The following is a 19,869-nucleotide window of genomic DNA, read 5'->3' as shown; positions in this document are numbered from 1 at the left end:
TTTTTTTTTTTTTTGCTGTATAGTATTTTATAGTATATCACATAATTTTGAGTGTTCTCTTATGTAAAATGTATCAACATCTGTTTATTAGATTTTGTTTAATTTCTAGAACACTGGCTAAATGTCTCTGTATAGTTATTTATTCAGCCTTTTTGGTCTTCCTTTTACTAGCTTAGCTCTTGTCATGCAGTACTTTCAACGCAGCTAGCTGATGCCATGATGTTTCCCATTACCCAGTTTAAAGAAAGAGATCTAAAAGGTAATGAAATCAAGTTTATGTTTACCTCCGTTAGCCATCAGATCAATACTTGTAAAGTGCATATTACTGTATACCTTAACCATTTCTGACTGCAGCTTGTACCACTTTAATGTGTCACTCAGTATTTATAGGAGCTCCTGCTAGATGTTAAACTAGATACAGAAGAATACTGATATGAATACAGTGTCACTTCCCTCAAAAAAGCCTAGAGAAAGAGATGGGTAAAATAAGTAATTATGATATTCTCCTGTAATTAGGGAATGAGCAAGGTACTATGGGGGCTCAGGAGGGTGTCAGAAAGGTGTCACCAAGGATGTGACATGAGCATTGTACAATGAAGAGGCATTTTTGCCAGGAGGAGAGAGTCATTGTTCTGTTAGAGGGACTAGAAAGCACAAAGGTATGGGTTAGAGAAATACATGTCTTGTTTTGTGGTTGATGAGAAACTCTGTGTGGCTGCAATGTTGGATGTGTTGGGTGTGACAGGAGACCAATCTGGAAATAGATCATGCTAAAGATGTTGGACTTGAGCTTTCTAAACAAAATTTTAGATATTTCATAAATATGCTAAATTGAAACTTCTTGAACTTTTCCAGAAATATTGACATTAAAGGAAGTGTTTCAGATTGCTAGTAATGGTAAGTTCTGAATACTTTACACAGTTATTTCTCACAGTGATGCATTTCTTTATCAACACAAATCTGTGGCCATATTCTATGTAATAATTGAAAAAAGTGAACCTAATTAAAAGTGTAAGTTAACATTATATAAATCAGTGCTATTTTTCAGTTGCACTATTTGTGCTATAAGAAAAATTTAAAAGGAAACCAAATCTTGCGGTTTGCTATCTTAATACCAGAGGAGTTGATAGAATATTTTCCCTTCCTTGTTTTCCTATATACTCTAAAATTTTCTTTAATGAGCATTTGCTGTTTTTGTACTAAAAAATACTTTTAGGGGCACCTGGGTGGCTCAGTTGGTTAAGCATCTGCCTTCGGCTCAGTCATGATCCCAGAGTCCTGGGATCGAGCCCCGCATCAGGCTCCCTGCTCAGTGGGGAGGCTGCTTCTCTCTCTCCCTCTGTAGCTCCCCATGCTTGTGCTCTCTTGCTCTCTGTCAAATAAATAATAAAATTATATCTTTAAAAAAAAATACTTTAAAAAACATTCAGTGAAATACAGTCTCCTTAGAATTTTTTTTTTTTAATCAATTTAATAAGTAGAAAGATACTTCATGGGAAATTTGACTGTGGGAACATTTGGGTGGAGTGAACTATGTGTTAAAGAATTCTTATTTTGAGAATTCTTGCTTTAGCATATTTGTTGAAAGATGCACATGTGAAGACTATTTAAAGCATTTATAAGTTTGGTAAGGTACTGTTATATTATTGTTAATAGTTATTTCTGTTTTCCAGATCATGATGCTGCAATTAACAGATATAGCCGGTTGTCTAAAAAAAGAGAAAATGACAAGGTGTGATAGATACATACTTGCTTCTTTAGTATTACAATTAACAATTGTTTCATTAGATTTTTTTTCACTAGTTTTTTCCTGTTTAAAAACAGTAGCCTGCCTGTTACTTTGTATGTTTTGCTACATTGCCCTTAGTTTATTCTTTCCTTCTAGTTGTTTCAAAGCCTTTCTTATAATTATCAGTTAATAATTGTCTCTTTGAACAAACTATTTTTCTGCTGACAAAATTTGATAAGTAAACAGAACTATTCCAAAAGTGTAATTGATGCCCAGTGTATAACATTGCCTCCTTTTGCTTTGTGTTTTGATAACATTGTGTGTGTTCTGTTTATTTGACCATGTATGTATTCAGAAGTGTCTTCTGAGATAACGTGGTTAAAAAGTTGAATTGTTGCATACATAATTGATATTCTAAAATTTACTGAAATGAAAATGTTAATACAAAACTTTCACAACCTAGCCACTTGGTGTTCAGAAAAGATTTTGATATTCTAAAATTTACTGAAATGAAAATGTTAATACAAAACTTTCACAACCTAGCCACTTGGTGTTCAGAAAAGATTTTGATATTCTAAAATTTACTGAAATGAAAATGTTAATACAAAACTTTCACAACCTAGCCACTTGGTTGTTGCATACATAATTGAATGAAATTCTGTTATGAGGACCTCCGCATTTACAGGGAATACATATATATATGCATATATATATAGTTTTTGATACTTCTCCAAATCCAGAAATATTTCACTGTATTTCAGGAGAAATGCATTTGAGTAAAGAACAAAGAACAAAATATTAACAAGTTCATCTAGATGCTCCTTAAGCTCATTTTTTCCTAATCCAAGGTTTGACGACAAGATGTCCACTAAATGTTAGCGAGTGAGGTGGTCTCTGCTGGTGTCTGCAGCCTTGGCCACAGCTGCTGGTAGGGGCACTGTGATCACTTGGGGGAATGCAGGACTGGGTATGATTTACTGTGCAACAGCTCCTGTGACGTGGTAAAGGGAGTACCTTAACCATTTCTGACTGCAGTTCTCACAAAGTTCAGTACAAAGAGCTTTCCATTTCTTCTTTTTTTTTTTAAAGATTTTATTCATTTACTTGACAGAGCACAAGCAGGGGAGGGGGAGAGGGAGAGGGAGAAGCAGGCTCCCCGCCGAGCAGGGAGCCCAACGTGGGGCTCGATCCCAGGACCCTGGGACCATGACCTGAGTCGAAGGCAGACGCTCAACGACTGAGCCACCCAGGCGCCCTGAGCTTTCCATTTCTAATTTTAGTTCACTGAATACTTGATGGTGCAAATATTAATAAAAAACATACATTTTGAGATCTATGTTACTTTGTTACTTTGCCTTAGAGAAATAGTTAAAGGGTCTAGCTATGAATTTTGTTGTATTTTACATTGCTTCTGGCTCTTCCAGTTTCATTGTTTTTATTCTAGGTAGTTTAAAAAACATTATTTTACCAATTTTATTTGAAAAAATTTTGAGCATCTGCTATATGTTGGGTACCATGGGGTGATAGTGTGAATAGGCTCCACTCCTAGCCTCAGGGAGTGAATAATACACACGTAATTGAAGGCTTCCTGTGTGAAGGCATGTAGCTGGAGTAGATGCCAGCGTACAAGGATGAAGAGAACACGTGAATTAACAGTGAGTTAAGTACAATAATAGCAGTCTTAACAAAATGTTGGGAGAGCACAAGCAAAGCAGCAGTTAACTTTGGTAAATTGGGAAAGGCTATACTTTTAGGAGGTGCTATTTGCTTGATTGAAGATGAGTGAACGTCACTGGTTTGGGCCTGGGGAGAGGGTATTCCTGGAAGCAAAACAGTCTTTGCAGAAGCACATGGTAGACACCGGAGAATGTAAAGCTTAAGAGCACTGGTTCTGGAGTCTCACTGCTGAAGGACAGATCTCAGCTTTGCCACTTATTTGCCTCAGGTCACACCCTGGTACTTAATTTCAAGCCTTTATTTCTCTATCAAAAAAACTGAGTAGTTGTGATGATGAAACGGGATAATACAAGCAGGGTACCTGGCTTGTAGCAAGTTTTTAAAATTCTAGCAATAATTATTGTGATAATGGCATGTGTCTGGGGCATATATTTGGGGAGGTATGGCAGAGATACAAGAAAGTAGTTTGAGGTCAGATTACTATGTCACTGACTTTGAAATTTGATTTAGAGGGAGTGGGCAGCCTGCTTAAAGGAATCCTACTTAAAGCATTATAAGTGGAAAACACCATGCAGTCGTGTTACACAATACAAATACTAATGGAAATGTGAAGGGGACGGGACTAGAGGGAATCCAATTGAAAAGGTACCAGAATAGTTTGCAAAGACATTAGGAGAGCCTCAGGTCGTTGTTGAAAGAGGAGAGGAAGGAATACTTTTGGAATATATTTTGTAAGTAGAATTGACATGACATAGTAGGAGGAGGAAACAAAAAGGAATCCTGTGATTCTTGGATGATGGGGTAGATCTTGAAACAATTAAGAGAGCTAAGAAACAGGGGCATCTAGATGGCTCAGTTGGTTTAGCATCTGCCTTCAGCTCAGGTCATGATCTGGGGGTCCTGGGTTCGGGCCCCGTATCAGGCTCCTTGCCCAGCGGGGAGTCTGCTTCTCCTTCTCCCTCTGCCCCTCCCTACTGCCCACTCTTGCTTTTGCTCTCACTCTCAAATAAATAAAAAAAATCTTAAAAAAGAAAAAAAGCTAAGAAACAGAGGGATGGCTTTGTGGGGAAGATACTGTATTCAGTTTTGTACATGTCCAGCACATTTACACACTCGTGTGCACACACACACACAAAAGCCCAGCTGGAGATGTACTTCCTCTGACACTTAGGAGAGTGAAGAGCAAGGGGCACCTGGGTGGCTCAATTGGTGGGGCATCTGCCTTCGGCTCAGCTCATGATCCCAGGATCGTGGGACCGAGCCCTGGATTGGGCTCCCCGCTCAGTGGGGAGTCTGCTTCTCCCTCTCCATGCTCATGCTTTCTCTCTTGTTCTCTCTCTCTCTCTCAAATAAATAAATAAAATTTTAAAAAAGTGAAGGGTGAGAGATTAAAATTTGGGAGTCATTGGTGTATTAGAATATTCTTAGTACTTGATTTGGTATTCTAAGGAAAGCAAGAAGAGAGAAGAGCCTAATGCGTATTACATTTTTTTCCTTGGGTAGGCTCTTCCCTACAGCCACTACTAAAGATAATTAAAGATAATTACATAATTAAATAAGTAATAGTATTTTTAATGTTTATACTCAAAGGTAAAGTATGAAGTCACAGAAGATGTCTACACTTCCAGAAAAAAACAACACCAGACCATGATGCATTATTTTTGTGCATTAAATACTCTTCAATACAAAAAGAAAATAGCATTGTTAGAACCTCTACTCGGGTACATGCAAGCTCAGGTAAATACTATATTGTGTTTTGGATTATAACTGTCCTAAAAACTTTCTATTAAGTTTGATATTTATGTTAAGTATAAGGGTATTACAGACTAAGGTCAAAATACTCTATTTGGATCTGTGTTTTCAAAAGTAATTTAAAATGTCCTCAGAATGCTATTTTGAGGAAGTTAGAATGGTTTTCCTTGCAAATGAAGATTTCACATACTTTTTAGGGTAAATGAAACCACTTACCTGGTATTTAGGCCTTGTCCATCATAGGGGGACAGGGAACAGAAAGCTAAATGAATTCTGGAGTTACTCCTACTGATGGAACTTTCATTCACTCTGGCTTTGGAATAGATTTGAAAGAGAATGGGCAAGTTTGAGTTTGTCTCCTCTTCCTTGCATACCTCCTGAATTAAAAATAATAGATGAACTCCAAAGTGTCCCAAGAGGTTTGCATCAGGAAGGAGGCTAGAAAAGTAAATTTGGGTAATATGAGATGGCACACCCCTAAAAATTAAGAGTTTAAAGAAATTCAAATATGCCTTCAAATATGAGTGCTTATTATTCCTCAATATAAAATTTATCTTTGTAAAACATGAAATAGTTTATATAACTTATTTAAAGTGTTTTAACATTTTCCAATTTTATAAATTGCTTACAGAGATGTACGGTGAAATTGAAGTCTGGTTTCTACAGTGGCTCTAAGCCCAGTAGAAGTCATTGTAAACTAGTACACAAATGGGAATACTCCTTTGTTCTTTACCATGTATTTTGGAGATTGTTTATATGATTCACTGTGTTTCTTGTAAATGTGTGGGTTTCTGTTGTTCATCCTCCCACTCACACACCCTCTTGCCCCAGATAAGTTTCTTTAAGATGGGTTCTGAAAATCTCAATGACCAGCTGGAAGAATTCTTGACTAATATTGGAACAAGTGTACAGAAGTAAGTACTTTCTTCCTTAAAATTGAAAATGAAGTTATGAGACTAAGTTAACAGCTAAATGCCATAATCTAAAAATATTTAGCATTGAATTTCCTGAGGGGCTGTCTTCCTCGCCCATGAGACTATGTCTCACGTGGCTCATGGATCCTTCTTGGGTTATTCACCATCTTTTCCATGGAATCTGAACTCTGAATTTCATAGCTCTGTCAAGTCTGATGGTATTTTATTCTAAACTCTGTTTTATAAAAATCTGTATATAACAGACACATAATAGTAATTATCCATAAGTTCATTATCTTCACAATTATCTGAATTGTGGGGGATGGTTGGGAGTTACTAAATAAATCTTGCTTTCTAAGCCATGAAAGCTTAAAGAGAGCAAGCAGTTCTAAGCAGGTTCAAAATTCTGAGCAGTGATGCGGTCAATCTGAGATATGCAGGACAGTTTGAAAATTATTCCAACGTTAGGCATTCAGTGTGGCTTCATTTGTTTTTTAACTTGGTATTGTTTCCAGAATATCTAGTTTCAAATAAAATGTAAAGCTTTTTCATCATGTGTTCATGTTACTTTAACCACCCATGCTACTGTTTGCTCTCTTTAAGAAAAAATATGCAAAGCAAATATATAGCTAAATATGATTGATAAGGAGTCCTCTGTTGTGGTTGGTAGTAAATAATATGTTTTCTGTGTTAGCGTTCGTAGGGAAATGGACAATGATGTAGAGACCATGCAGCAGACAATAGAAGATTTGGAGGTAGCCAGTGACCCCTTATATGTGCCTGACCCAGATCCCACGAAATTTCCTGTTAATCGAAACTTAACCCGGAAGGCTGGATACCTTAATGCTAGGAAGTAAGAAAACTATAGTTATTTTCTTTCTTTCTTTTTTCTTTATTTATTTTTTTATAAAGATTTTATTTATTTGTCAGAGAGAGAGGGCACAAGCAGGGGGAGTGGCAGGCAGAGGAAGAAGCAGGCTCCCCGCCGAGCAACAAGCCCGATGTGAGACTTGATCCCAGGACCCTGGGATCATGACCTGGGCTGAAGGCAGACGCTTAATCGACTGAGCCACCCAGGCGTCCCTATAGTTATTTTCATATGTTGTTTATCATCTAAGGTAGTATGAGGTGAATATATGATTGATATTGTCTGCTAAATTATTTTGTTTTACTAAAGGTTGAATCTTATTAGTTAGCGGTATTTGTGTTTTTGTCAGCTTTTTGCCAGGTGGAGTACATGAATAATTTTCAGAAGTAAAATTCTGTTTAGATACTTACTGAATAATTTAGAATTATTTTAAAAGTGAAACAAATTTGAATTTAGATAAATCTAGCATTACATAAATGCTATTAAATATCATTTTTATTATACATTTAAAATGTATGTAATTATACCATAGGTCAACTTTTAGTTTTTATTTAAAGATAGGGTAAAGCAAGTTAACCTTAGCAGGAAGTAAGATGAATTCTTTTCTTTTGAATTTATTCTCCTGAAGGTTGAACTATAATTTATGGAACATTATTCTAACAGTTGCAATTTGATAACTTCCAGCTTTTTTTTTTGAAATACACACACAAACACAAAAGTGGTTCAACATACATGAATTTATTTTAGAGACTGAAAAACATATATTTTCTAGGCATCTTTGTGCCTTTTTGCAAGCTGGTTCTTTGTGATGTGCTTTATCTTGTGTCTGGCTTATGAGATTTCAGATGTGTTGTTACTGAAGAGTGAATGTACTTTCTTCATTTAGTAAAACAGGCTTGGTGTCATCTACCTGGGACAGACAGTTTTACTTCACGCAGGGTGGAAACTTAATGAGTCAGGCGCGTGGGGATGTGGCAGGCGGCCTGGCCATGGACATTGACAACTGCTCAGTAATGGCTGTGGACTGTGAAGACAGGCGATACTGTTTTCAGATCACTTCCTTTGACGGAAAAAAGTTAGTATTTTTTCCTGCTATTAATAAAATCTGGCATATTTTAAGTTACTGAAATGCACAATAATTCCTTCTCATTCAGACATTTTATAGCTACTTTAGGCTTATTATGTATTAAGATAATTTTCTTTTTTAATCACATAGAAATGAGTTGAATTTTCCTTTCTGACTTGGTTAAATGATGTCTTAATATTTTGAGGTTGTTAAACAAGGGCATATGATAGATAAAAACTTGTGATTTCATGTTAGGGTACCATTCACTGAAAATTCTGCACCGTATGGGGGAAGGCAGCACAAGTTAGTGGAAAGAGCCCTAACCCTGGGGTCAGAAAGTTCGAATTCAGGATCTACTACTTACTGTGTGGTCTTAGACAAGTTACATAATCTCTGTTTTTTTACATGTGAAATGGGGGTTGTGGGAGTTATAATCCCTATATGGAAGAGAAATCTAACATATATAATGTGCCCAACATGTAGTAAGTGCAAACACTAATGTTATTTTTAAATGTTAAATATTTCTGGTTAAATTAATGATTTAGTCCACTAATGTGTATGTGACATTTTTAAGACTTCTGTTACCTTTGCATTAAATGAGAATCCATAGAGTAGCCTTTAGAACAAATTTTTGGAAAATACAGAAAAATATAGAAAAGGAGTATTGAATATTGAAAGAAAGCTATAATCTAACTAGAAGGGACAATTAACTTTCTGGTCTGTTGCCTTACAGTTTTTATTCTAACTACATTTTTAAAAAATACTTGAGGAAATACTGTATATACACTTTGGATCTGCAGCTACTTACTAAAAACATTTCACAATGGCCACATTATAATCCATCTAAGGATATATACCATAATCTAAAATTTTTTCTAATGATAGATGTTTAAGTTATCTGCAGTTTTTTTCCTACTTAAAGTACCGTTTTTGATCTTACTGTTCTGAAGCAACATGTTAAGGTGTTATGGTTCATGGTCTTTTATCAGTTGTTTAATTTCACTTATCATGCTGGATGTTGGGAGTCCCTGTGTTTACCAAATTGTTAATATGTTAGTACAGGAATTTACATTTTTTTCAATTCTATTGCTAATAATGCTTAACATGATTTCCCATTTCACATTCCTAGTGTGATTCAAAATTAGTAATTTTTCTCTAATTCTTAAAATAACATCTATAGAAAAGGTAAGTATCCCAATGTTAGTGATTGCTATATTCAAAAATTTTATTTGACTGTATTTATGGAGAAATAATGAGTACAATTAGTGTTTTCTGTTAGAATCACTGATTTACATTTGAAATATATATGGTAAGTGTCAGAAAGTTGAAATGCATTGTCTTATTGGCAGTGTACCTTTGTTATGGGCTATCTTCTGAAAACCAGCACCTGTTTCTTTTTTGGTACGTCTTGGCATGGATAGCCAGAGTCAAAAGTTGTTAAAATCTGAGTCCAGATGCCCCAGGTGGTCTCCTTTTCCTAACTAAGATACTGATTGGTTGTGTGTTTTGGGTTTTTTTAGTTTTGATACCGATTGGTTTTATATGTACTTTCAAAGATAAAAAATTTTCTCAGATCTTTTTTTAAATTGAGGGTCAAACTTCTTTCTTTTTTATTTTTCAGATCTTCAATTTTGCAAGCAGAAAGTAAAAAAGACCATGAGGAGGTAAAATTTTATCTAAAGTTCTTCAGCAACATCTTAAGATATTTCAGTAACTAAATATTAAGATAGAAATGTGGAAAATCCTAGTTAATTAAAAAAATTTTTTTTCATAAAAATCTATTGTCCTCAAGCAACCTCAAGTTTCACAGGGACTTTTATAGCTAAACCTATAAGAGGAGACTTTAGAGATCATTGGTGTCTGTCTTTTTAAAGGCTCAACTTCAGAAATGACCTTGTGACTGTTGCTTTCTGGCAAGCTGTTAGTATCATGAGGTGACACTTTTATTCCCTTCTCTCACCAACTTTCTGAGACAGTATTTGCTGCATTAAGGACATAGTGGCAGCTGATATAGCATGGCAGGAAGCAAGTAAAACTTAAAACCTTGGAGAAATGAAAGACAGAAAAACAAAAATTTGGGAGAGTCTGTTCTTCCTCACGAGTCTCTTATTTTTGGCTCCATTTTTACTTCTAGTACACCAAATATGGAAGGTAAGTTACCACCAAGAACTGACGCTTCAGAAACTTGGTCCTGAGACATATTCTTCAATGAAAATATACTGTAGTTGATTTTGAGCCACTTTATCTGTTATTAAAACTGTGTTGGTAAAAAACAAGGTTAGAAATTATATAGAGATTTATTTTTATTTACCTCTTGTGGAAAAGAGTAGGTATTAAAACTTGTTTTTGCTTTGTGAGGAACACAAATAAATGTCTGCTCTCTGCTGGGTTTACCATACAGATTATTAGTTTAATGAGGCTCATCATGGACTGGAGTCCTCAAGTGTGAAGTAGAAAATGTGGAAGAGAGCATTTTTTATGTTAATTAGCTATAAATCCAAAAGAAGGGAGGTATGTAAAATGCATTCACTGGGAATATATTTAGCTCTTAACTTTTTTTTTTTATTGGTGTTAATCATGATATCTGAGTCCAGGCTATCTTATTTGATGGGGATTAAGAGGGGGGAGTGATTTAAAAGACAAATATAGACTATTAAATATAACTTAACATTATTGGTATATTTTTATTTGCTTTTATGAAGCTAATTTGGGCTTTGTTTTTTTTTTAAGACTTTATTTGAGAGAGAGAGAGCACCAGTGGAGGGGAGGGGCAGAGGGAGAGGGAGACCCAAGACTCCCCCTGAGCAGGAAGCCTGCCTTGGGGCTTGATCCCAGGACCCTGAGATCATGACCTGAGCCGAAGTCAGACACCTAACCAAATGAGCCACCCAGGCCACCCCAGTTATGTGTTTCTAATGTGTTTCTAATGAAACTTCTATGCAGTGAAATATTGAGGATTCTTTTAGAAGAGAAGCAGTATAGGAAAAAAAATATTAATCACATTTTTCTGTTTTTTTCTCTTGCAGTGGATCTGTACAATAAATAACATATCCAAACAAATATATTTAAGTGAAAATCCGGAGGTAATATTATTATTTTATGGTATCCAGACCTGGCAAAAATGAATAATTATTAATTTATTATTTATGTTGTAATTCCTCAAGCTCTGAAATCTTTTAATTTGCCCTTGAATGAGTAACTGCTTTAATGTATCCATGTATGAGCATTTGGTCTTCCTAGAAAGATAAATTATTTCAAAAGTAACTGAAATTGGGCAGCTAACAAGTTTTTACTGGGCATCAATGCTGTGTTTAGCTTTGGGTTGAGCACCATGGAGAAGAATACAAAAGAAAAAGAAGCCATGGCTTTGCCCTCCAAGAGCCTGTGTCTATGGAAATACAATACTAAAACTTTTACATTGTGTATAAAACTATGTAACAAAATGTACGGTAATGACTAAAAGCTTAAGATTTGAGAATATTAAGATCAGTGTGGACTTTAGTTTTAGAGAAAATTGTGGAGATGGTAGAATCCTGAGCTGGCTAAGATTTGTTCATGTTTTGAGGAAAAGAGAAGTTGCAGATATGAGAAGCAAAAGCATAAAGGCAGAAATGGTGTGTTTATGAAACCAGTAGTATAATTGGAGTTGAAGGTTCTTGTTAGAGAAAAATAGCTGAAATGTACATACAGAACACCTGGGGATCTTGTTAAAATGCAGATTATGTCTAGGGTGAGGTGGCCTGAACTCTTAAGTTTTGCCAGTTATGCTTTGAGTAGCAAGGGTATCAAACCAGATGAACTTAGCTGTACAGGTGAATCCAAATATACACGCAGAACCCAGTGGTGCAGAGAACTCTGGAAGGAATCAAGTGGATCCACAATGCAGCATAGTTGGGAAAAGACTTTGGTTTAGGGCAGGAGCTATGTGACCCCTGCTAATCTCAGTGGGCCCATCTGTGCAGTAAACCTGGCCGCCTCTCAGGGCTATGCGGGGCTGATGATTTCAGTTGAGGCAGAGCAGGGCTGATTTCTCTAGGAAGCCCTACCCTTCTAAGTCCTAAAACTGTTGTTGGTATAATGGTTGATTAGACAGGGGCATCTGGGAACATGCAGGAGGCCATTATCCTAGTTCAGGCATGAACTGAGGGTCTGGACAGGGTGGTAACCAAGAGAAGAGAGAAGAAATAATTTGCACGGTATAAAGAGGTAAAAAGAAATCGACTGGACTAGTTAGTAACTGACCAATGTAAAGGATGAAGGAGATGAATTAAAGATGACTTTCAGGTTTTAAGCTCAAGTGAACGGAAGAACAGTTTGAAAGAGTTCTGTTTTTATCATAATGGCTTTGCGGTACCAGCCAAGACACACAGGATTTAGATGCCTAGGAACAAGTGTTGAACCAAAGAAACAATATTCATGACCTCCAAAATATTAGTAACTTCTGTTTTATAATAATCTTATGAGTGTAATCTAAGAAAATCAGTGCTAATTGTAGAGGAACCTTTTGCTTGCAGTAATTTGATCTCTTGCCAGGTTAGCTTTTCCTTTCTGTTATGTTACTTGGGAGCACCAAAAAATTAAAATGGAAGTTGGATGACCTGTTAATACCTAGGGAATACATGGTGAATACAGTGTTTGGATTTGAATAATTGAGGGTTATCTTACTTTTCCCCACAAATTATCAGAACTCTAAATTTTAAGTAGTATCCAGAATTACTTTTATCCAGATTATCCAGAATTACTTTTTCTGTACTTAATGAGAGAAGAAATTCTGATTAGTTTGTGGCATTGTCTTGATATTTTTGCTAACTATAAGACACAGAAATGCAAAAATGTTATGATTTTTTTTCCTAATGTAAATACTATTTTATGTAGCTAGCTGGTGTTTGAAATAAAACAATAAGTTTAAAAATACTTCTTATAGGAAGCTTTTCTTTCAGATTTTGGGCCAGAAAATATCGATATAACTTCATCAATTAAATACATAGATGTTTCTGAGCATAAATATATTCTGGAAGATCATGAAAACTTCAGCAGTATAGTTATAAAATATTTTAATATTTTTGATATTTTGGCTATTCCTACTCTTAAATTTAATTTAGCAAATTTATTGAGTACCTATATAGTAGGTGCTGTATTAGTGCTAATAATCCAAAAAATCTGGTAGTTAAATATTTAAAGATCTATCTCTGTAAGAAGTAAGAGGAAGCTTAAGTTATAATGTTAGGAAGTTCAATATGTATCTTAATGTTAAGGCAATGTGGAACTACTTTAGTAACTCCAATTTGCATTTTAAATGTAACTCAAGAACATTCTGACAGTTGTATCCAAACTTTTGGTTTCCTTGCTTTACTAATTCTAGTCCTTTTTAAAAAACAAAATAGGAAATTGCTGCACGAGTAAATCAGTCCGCTTTGGAGGCGGTCACTCCTTCCCCGTCTTTCCAGCAGAGGCACGAGAGTCTGCGGCCGGCAGCGTGAGTTACCAGACTTTGGGTTATTTAAAAGTATATGGGCTATTGAAAGTGTTAGTGAACACTTCGATTTTAGCAGTGCTACTTACATTAGTATGAAATAGTTTCTCCAAAACATAGAAAGGATTTTCAAGTTGGTAAATTTACCAGCAAGAGTGCTAAATAAGTAACAATTCCAAATTGCCCTAGTGCTTTATCTATAGATTGAGATCATTTATGTTTTTGAATTTAGTCATTGGCAAGAAAAGTCTGTTATTGAAATTTCTTCTACTCTTCTCTTTGGCTTATAAAACTGTATTTTTCTTTCTCATAGTTTGTATTCAGTTTCAAAAAGAGAAAACTAAATGCAATGTCTCTGGTTTTCTTCTGTGTTTAGACAATCTCGGCCACTGACAGCTCGAACTAGCAGCTCGGGATCCTTAGGATCTGAGTCCACAAATTTGGCTGCCCTTTCTCTAGATTCTCTCGTTGCTCCAGATACTCCAATACAGTTTGACATCATTTCTCCCGTGTGTGAAGATCAGCCTGGCCAGGCAAAAGCCTTTGGCCAGGGAGGCAGGTGGGCGATGGCATCACAGGGATATTGTTCTATGGTCTGTAAGGCTTATGATTCCATTTTTTGCAGTTGAGAGTCCTCTCTCACATATATGTATCAATTATGTTGTACTTTCTTTAATTACCTAATTTCAGTAGTCGGGAAAGAATCATGCAGGTTTTTCTCTTTGTTTTCTGCCTCAGTTAAACAAGTGAAGATAATTTAGTTCTAAAAATATTTAATTTTGGGGCGCCTGGGTGGCTCAGTTGGTTAAACGACTGCCTTCTGCTCAGGTCATGATCCTGGAGTCCCTGGATCGAGTCCCGCATTGGGCTCCCTGCTCAGCAGGGAGTCTGCTTCTCCCTCTGACCCTCCCCCCTCTCATGTGCTCTCTCTCATTCTCTCTCTCTCAAATAAATAAATAAAATCTTAAAAAAAAAATTTAATTTTGAATTGCTTATCAGATCTACTTCTGGTATTTGCTCTTAAAATTGCAGAAGAAAGTTGATAGTCCTATCTTTAGGTCATGACAATATTTTAGAAATTGAGAGTAATACATGTGTTGTAGGTTTGTAAGAAAAATACCATCTTGGGGCGCCTGGGTGGCTCAGCTGTTAAGCGTCCACCTTTAGCTCAGGTCATGATCCCAGGGTCCTGGGATCCAGCCCCGCATCAGGCTCCCTGCTCAGCAGGAAGCCTGCTTCTCCCCCTCACACTCCCTTTGCTTGTGTTCCCTCTCTCGCTGTCTCTCTCTCTGTCAAATAAATTAAATAAATAAAATCTTTAAAAAAAAAATCATCTTGGGTCAGAATAAGAAATCTCCAGGAAGGTACTAAAACATTATCATGCTGTGAGTTATTAATAAATCATCTTTTGGTTATATACGAGAAATGTGAAAGCTGTTAGAATTTTTCTTTGGCTCTGGGATGAAGGAAAACGTCACGGCAAATCATTTATTTAAGTAGGTTGGACGCCTAATAAATTGATACTAATTTGGATATACATGGTTGTGACCAAGAAAAAATAATTTGTATTTGATCACAGAAATATACTTAGCATTTGATATAGTAGTTCAGACATGAATTAGAGAGATCAATTTCATGTTATCTTAATGCCAACATTTTAAAACCATTTAGCTCTCTTTTAGCCTACAAAACCTATTTTGAATTGTATTTTTTTTCCTTCATTGTGGGTATGCCAAGAGCCAACTCACACTGAAGAGGGAGGTAGCTCCCATCACTAATTAGCTTTTCTTCTTGCATTCTGTTACACATGCCTTGAGAAATACAGGTTTAAAACTAGAAAATGTTCAAATTAGCATAATTAACTTGCAATATGTACTTGGAGGACCTAAAAAGAGGTTTTTGCAATCCTAGGAAATCCCTGGCATTTTTCTCAAGTAGCTAAAATTGAAGCTAAATCAGCTGTTCTGCCCCTCTTTATTTAAATTCAAGGACTTTTGCAACATGGTTTATAGGATGTTGGGTGTTGTGTGTGTGTGTGTATATGTATGTATGTCTACATTTCAGTTCATCCACCTCTTCTAGAATGCAGCAGCATTGAGTTCAGCCTACTAAGTGTGAAGGCAAGGGCCTTCATCAGAGTAAGGTGGTCATCAGTAGTGTTCCTTAACAGGATGGGGCATTTTAGAGCTTTTTAAAAATGTATGTACAAGTTTTCGTGATGCTTAGTTTTTAACTCCAGTTTCAATGATTGAGATTTCTTCCATATGGCTCATAGTAACTGACCACTGGTTCCTAACTTTTTAAAAACTTTTCAGGCGCACAAATCCATTTGGAGAATCTGGAGGAGGTACAAAATCTGAAACTGAAGGTAAAACAGATGTGCAGTATTCTTATATTTTAAAAATTCTCAGCAGTAAACTGTGTGAAGAATTTGTTTATATTTATTCTGATGTATGTATTCTGATGTATGTTGTTTATATTTATTCTGATTTGTTTATATTCTGATGTATGTATTCTGATTATGTTTACATCTGATGATGTAAACAACAAATATGTTGTTTATATTTATTCTGATGTTTATATTTATTCTGATGCATGCATCAGAATAAATATAAGCTTCAAACTGTGAAGCTTTACTTCACAGTTTTCTTTTTGCTCATAGTACTCAAAGCAGCAGAACTTAATCAGGCTTAAAGATTTCATTAAAATTATAGAATATCATACTTTGGATGATATTCTCAATGCAGAAGATATCCTTTAAGCTTTTCCTAGGAGCTGATGTTTTCTTCTGGTATGGGAGCATTAACTTTTTTTCTTTTTTCAGTAACTATTTATTTTGATAAATTTCAAACTTAAAAGCTATAAGAATAGTACAAGGAATTTTTTTTTTTTTTACTCAGAACCATCAGTTGTTGAAGCCTAACCTTTTGCTATTTGAATTAGAGACCTTAATTTCCCTATAACTTGAACACTGTAGTTAGGAGTAATTTCTAAATACTTCTACTAGGTTGAATTTTTCACTAGAAAATCTAAAAGGTGACAGTGTATTTTATTCTTAAGGAAGGGAAGTGTGGGATTTAAAGATATGTAATGTACCTTGTTCTTTTGTAGATTCTATTCTTCATCAGTTATTTATTGTCCGATTCCTTGGTTCTATGGAGGTGAAATCAGATGACAATCCAGATGTTGTTTATGAAACAATGCGGCAAATCTTAGCTGCCCGGGCCATCCATAACATCTTTCGTATGACAGAATCACATTTATTGGTCACTTGTGATTGTTTAAAGTGAGTAATGACCTCCCCCTTAAAAAACTGTAGGAAAAAATGTTTAATTTCAGCCTAATTAAAATTTGTTTTCCAACTTTTTAATTATAGGTTAATTGATCCACAGACACAAGTTACACGGCTCACAGTGAGTTCTATGTGTTTAAAGCTTTATTGGAAGTCTCTTTGTGCATATACATGTCTATATCATTAAAATAATTCTGATCATATGTATTGAAATATGGTATTAATTATGATTGGCTAAGTTATAATTAAGACTATGTCCATCTCCCCTCCCCCCCCAAAATTTATAATTGAACATTCCATATACTTAAAGAATCAGTGCAATCTGGTATGATATGTAGTTTTTTAGTATATGATATATGCTGCTTGGTTAAGGGATAAACACTAATAGTCGGAATTAAAAGGTGAACATGATTGAGTTTATTTTATAATTATCTGCATTGAAATAGCTGGAAGTACATGCTCTTAATCATTTAACAGTATGGACCATATTTGTTAATGAATTTGATTTTGTAAAATGTGTAAATGACTAATAAATTCAGTATTCAACAATGTCTTATTCTGCCTGGTAATCGAAGCCAAATATGACATTTTTGTTCTTGGATTGCCATTCTGTTAAGAAAATTGGCTTTAATGTTCTGTTTATAATATTTTTATAATTTAGTACTTGAATTTGTCATGTAGAAGAGTGCACTTGTGTTTGAAAAATCTCATGTTTGCTTCTGATATTTTCTGTGGCAGTTTCCATTACCCAGTGTAGTTTTGTACGCTACACATCAGGAAAATAAGAGGCTTTTTGGATTTGTTCTTCGGACATCAGGAGGGAGAAGTGAAAGTAATCTGTCATCAGTCTGCTATATATTTGAATCGAACAATGAGGGGGAAAAGGTACATGACTTTTCAAAATGTGTTTCTGTTACAAAATATATATCATAGTCGAAGTTCTTAGTAAGATTTCTGGAAAAAAACAAATTTGGCTTAACCCAACAAAGTTGTTTGACCAAAGCCTGTTGGCTCTGAAGATAGCTGAGCTGGTGGGTGGCTTGGGCCTTCTGACTACAGACCGTGTCTTCCCTGGCCATTGGTAACTGCTGCAATCTTCTGGCCTCATTAACTTACTCTGGGAATGCAGTATATTCCCATAATCAGCCTTTTTCAGCTCTTTGCAGCTTAGAGCAGCATCAGCATCTCCTTGCTTCATTCTTTGCAGATCTTACCCTTTCAGTAAGGAATTTGAGAATGTGACAGAGGTGAGACCCAGCAGCAGAAACTGAGAGACTCTGAAGAAAATACACAGATGCTTCATTTGGGGGCTGGAACATTCTTTTTTTTTTTTTTTTTTTAAGAGAGAGCATGAGCAGGGGGGAGGGATAGGGGGAGAGGGAGAGAATCTTAAGCATTCTCTGCACTGAGCGAAGAGCCCAACATGGGGCTTGATTTCACGACCCTGAGATCATGACCTGAGCTGAAATCAAGAGTCAGACACTTAACCAAATGAACCAGGTGCCCTGGGGCTGGAACATTCTTAAATCAGCTTTTGTTTGAAGCAGTATATTATAATGAGTTATAAATCTAGTTACATCAGCCATTTAGATACTTGAAATTATTACTTCGATGTGAGAACTGCCTGAGTTTTTCCTTTTCCCCTTTTAGATTTGCGATTCTGTTGGTCTGGCAAAACAGATAGCTTTGCATGCAGAACTGGTAAGAATCCAAAATACTTAATTATCCAAGAATGTTATTTTTTATTTTTTATTTTTTTTAAGATTTATTTAGTTAGAGTGCATAGGCAGGGAGAGGGCCAGAGGGCCTGGGAGAGAGAGGATCTCAAGCAGACTATTTGATGAGCGCAGAGTCCTATGCAGGGCTTGATCTCATGACCCTAAGATCATGACCAGAACCAAAATCAACAGTTGGATGCTTAACCGACTGAGCCACCCAAGTGCCCCTCCAAGAATGTTAACTAAAGTAATATAAGATCTTTCATATTAGCAAGGAAATAAAATGATTTTGCTGTGCAAGGTTATCAGTGGATACTATTGCTGATACAACATTTAGAATTTGGATAAGTGACTATGAATGTAAATTTTTAGTGTGTTTTCATATAAATATAAAAAATGTGAAAAGGTTACAAAGATAATATTAATTGAAAAGTCTAAAATTTAAAATTATTTCATATTCATTAGTTGTATTCATCTGTTTTTCAGGATCGTCGGGCGTCAGAAAAACAAAAAGAAATACAGAGGGTAAAAGAGAAGCAACAGAAAGAACTCAGCAAACAAAAACAAATTGAAAAGGTATGAGTCCTAGTATCTAGATCTTCTCTGATGTAAGTTTATGAAATTTCCTTAATATAGGACTGATTTTCAGATTTGAATCTCCAAGTGAAAGTCTGTTTCTGCTTCCTCAGCCACTTTATAACCACATGGTTCATAGCACAGCAGAAAAGGAAGACATCGTCTTCTGAGAGGATGTTTACATTATAGTTACTGACATGTAGTTGACTTGCCATTTAGCAAACATACCAGAACTTTTATATTTCCATATTCCAGTGAAGGTTGTTTCTATCAAAGCAGGTCTTTTGAGAGGCCGTGTGTGTGTGTGTGTGTGTGTGTAGACTTAACTGCCATTGCTGACATCTTTATTGGTCTCCAGGAATGTATATATATTTATATAAATACTTAATGCTACCAGGAGTGTCAAATTATTGTCCATCCAACAGGATAATTTTAAGTTAGGCAAGTTTCAAAGCAAAATCTGGAGAATGCATTAGATAGTGATGCGTGAGATTGTAAGACCCAGTTATGGGTTGTGGCGTTGGCATAGCAGTGGAAGAGAAGAGACATTTGTGGGATACTTAATGAGTACAGATCAGCAGGAATTGGGAATGGATTGGACTTATGGACAAAGGAGAGGGATGTGATGCAGATGACAGTGAAGTTGAAGCTTCCTTGCTAGGTTAAGCTGAGGGCAGGCAACAACTGATTTAGCAAGATAAGTTGGACAGAGGGGGAAGGGTGGGATGTGGAGTGATCCATTATGAGTCTTTTATGTGGTAGACTGTGAGAGAGAACAATGGTCTGAATGTTGTGGTTGGCCAT

At 35.8% G+C, this 19,869-nt stretch overlaps 1 protein-coding gene across 1 annotated transcript in view; it reads left to right on the top strand.

The window, feature by feature from the left end:
* The window catches only part of APPL1 (adaptor protein, phosphotyrosine interacting with PH domain and leucine zipper 1), a 43,016-nt gene that overhangs the window by 19,133 nt on the left and 4,014 nt on the right, over nt 1–19,869 (top strand). The window contains exons 5-21 of the mRNA XM_045862131.3: nt 172–259; nt 856–897; nt 1,674–1,732; nt 4,997–5,143; nt 5,990–6,072; nt 6,767–6,925; nt 7,827–8,015; nt 9,628–9,670; nt 11,033–11,089; nt 13,391–13,482; nt 13,856–14,038; nt 15,795–15,847; nt 16,591–16,765; nt 16,856–16,892; nt 17,510–17,656; nt 18,422–18,472; nt 18,976–19,065. Coding sequence (XP_045718087.1) covers nt 172–259; nt 856–897; nt 1,674–1,732; nt 4,997–5,143; nt 5,990–6,072; nt 6,767–6,925; nt 7,827–8,015; nt 9,628–9,670; nt 11,033–11,089; nt 13,391–13,482; nt 13,856–14,038; nt 15,795–15,847; nt 16,591–16,765; nt 16,856–16,892; nt 17,510–17,656; nt 18,422–18,472; nt 18,976–19,065 — 1,695 coding nt within the window. The remainder of the gene's footprint in view (nt 1–171; nt 260–855; nt 898–1,673; nt 1,733–4,996; nt 5,144–5,989; nt 6,073–6,766; nt 6,926–7,826; nt 8,016–9,627; nt 9,671–11,032; nt 11,090–13,390; nt 13,483–13,855; nt 14,039–15,794; nt 15,848–16,590; nt 16,766–16,855; nt 16,893–17,509; nt 17,657–18,421; nt 18,473–18,975; nt 19,066–19,869) is intronic.

Source organism: Mirounga angustirostris, unplaced genomic scaffold (genome assembly GCF_029215605.1).
Source record: "Mirounga angustirostris isolate CCGP_5_RB_7025 unplaced genomic scaffold, mMirAng1.0.hap1 SCAF_1, whole genome shotgun sequence".
NCBI lineage: Eukaryota > Metazoa > Chordata > Mammalia > Carnivora > Phocidae > Mirounga > Mirounga angustirostris.
The sequence above is the reverse complement of the archived record's forward strand: the minus strand, read 5'-3'. Positions and strand labels throughout refer to the sequence as shown.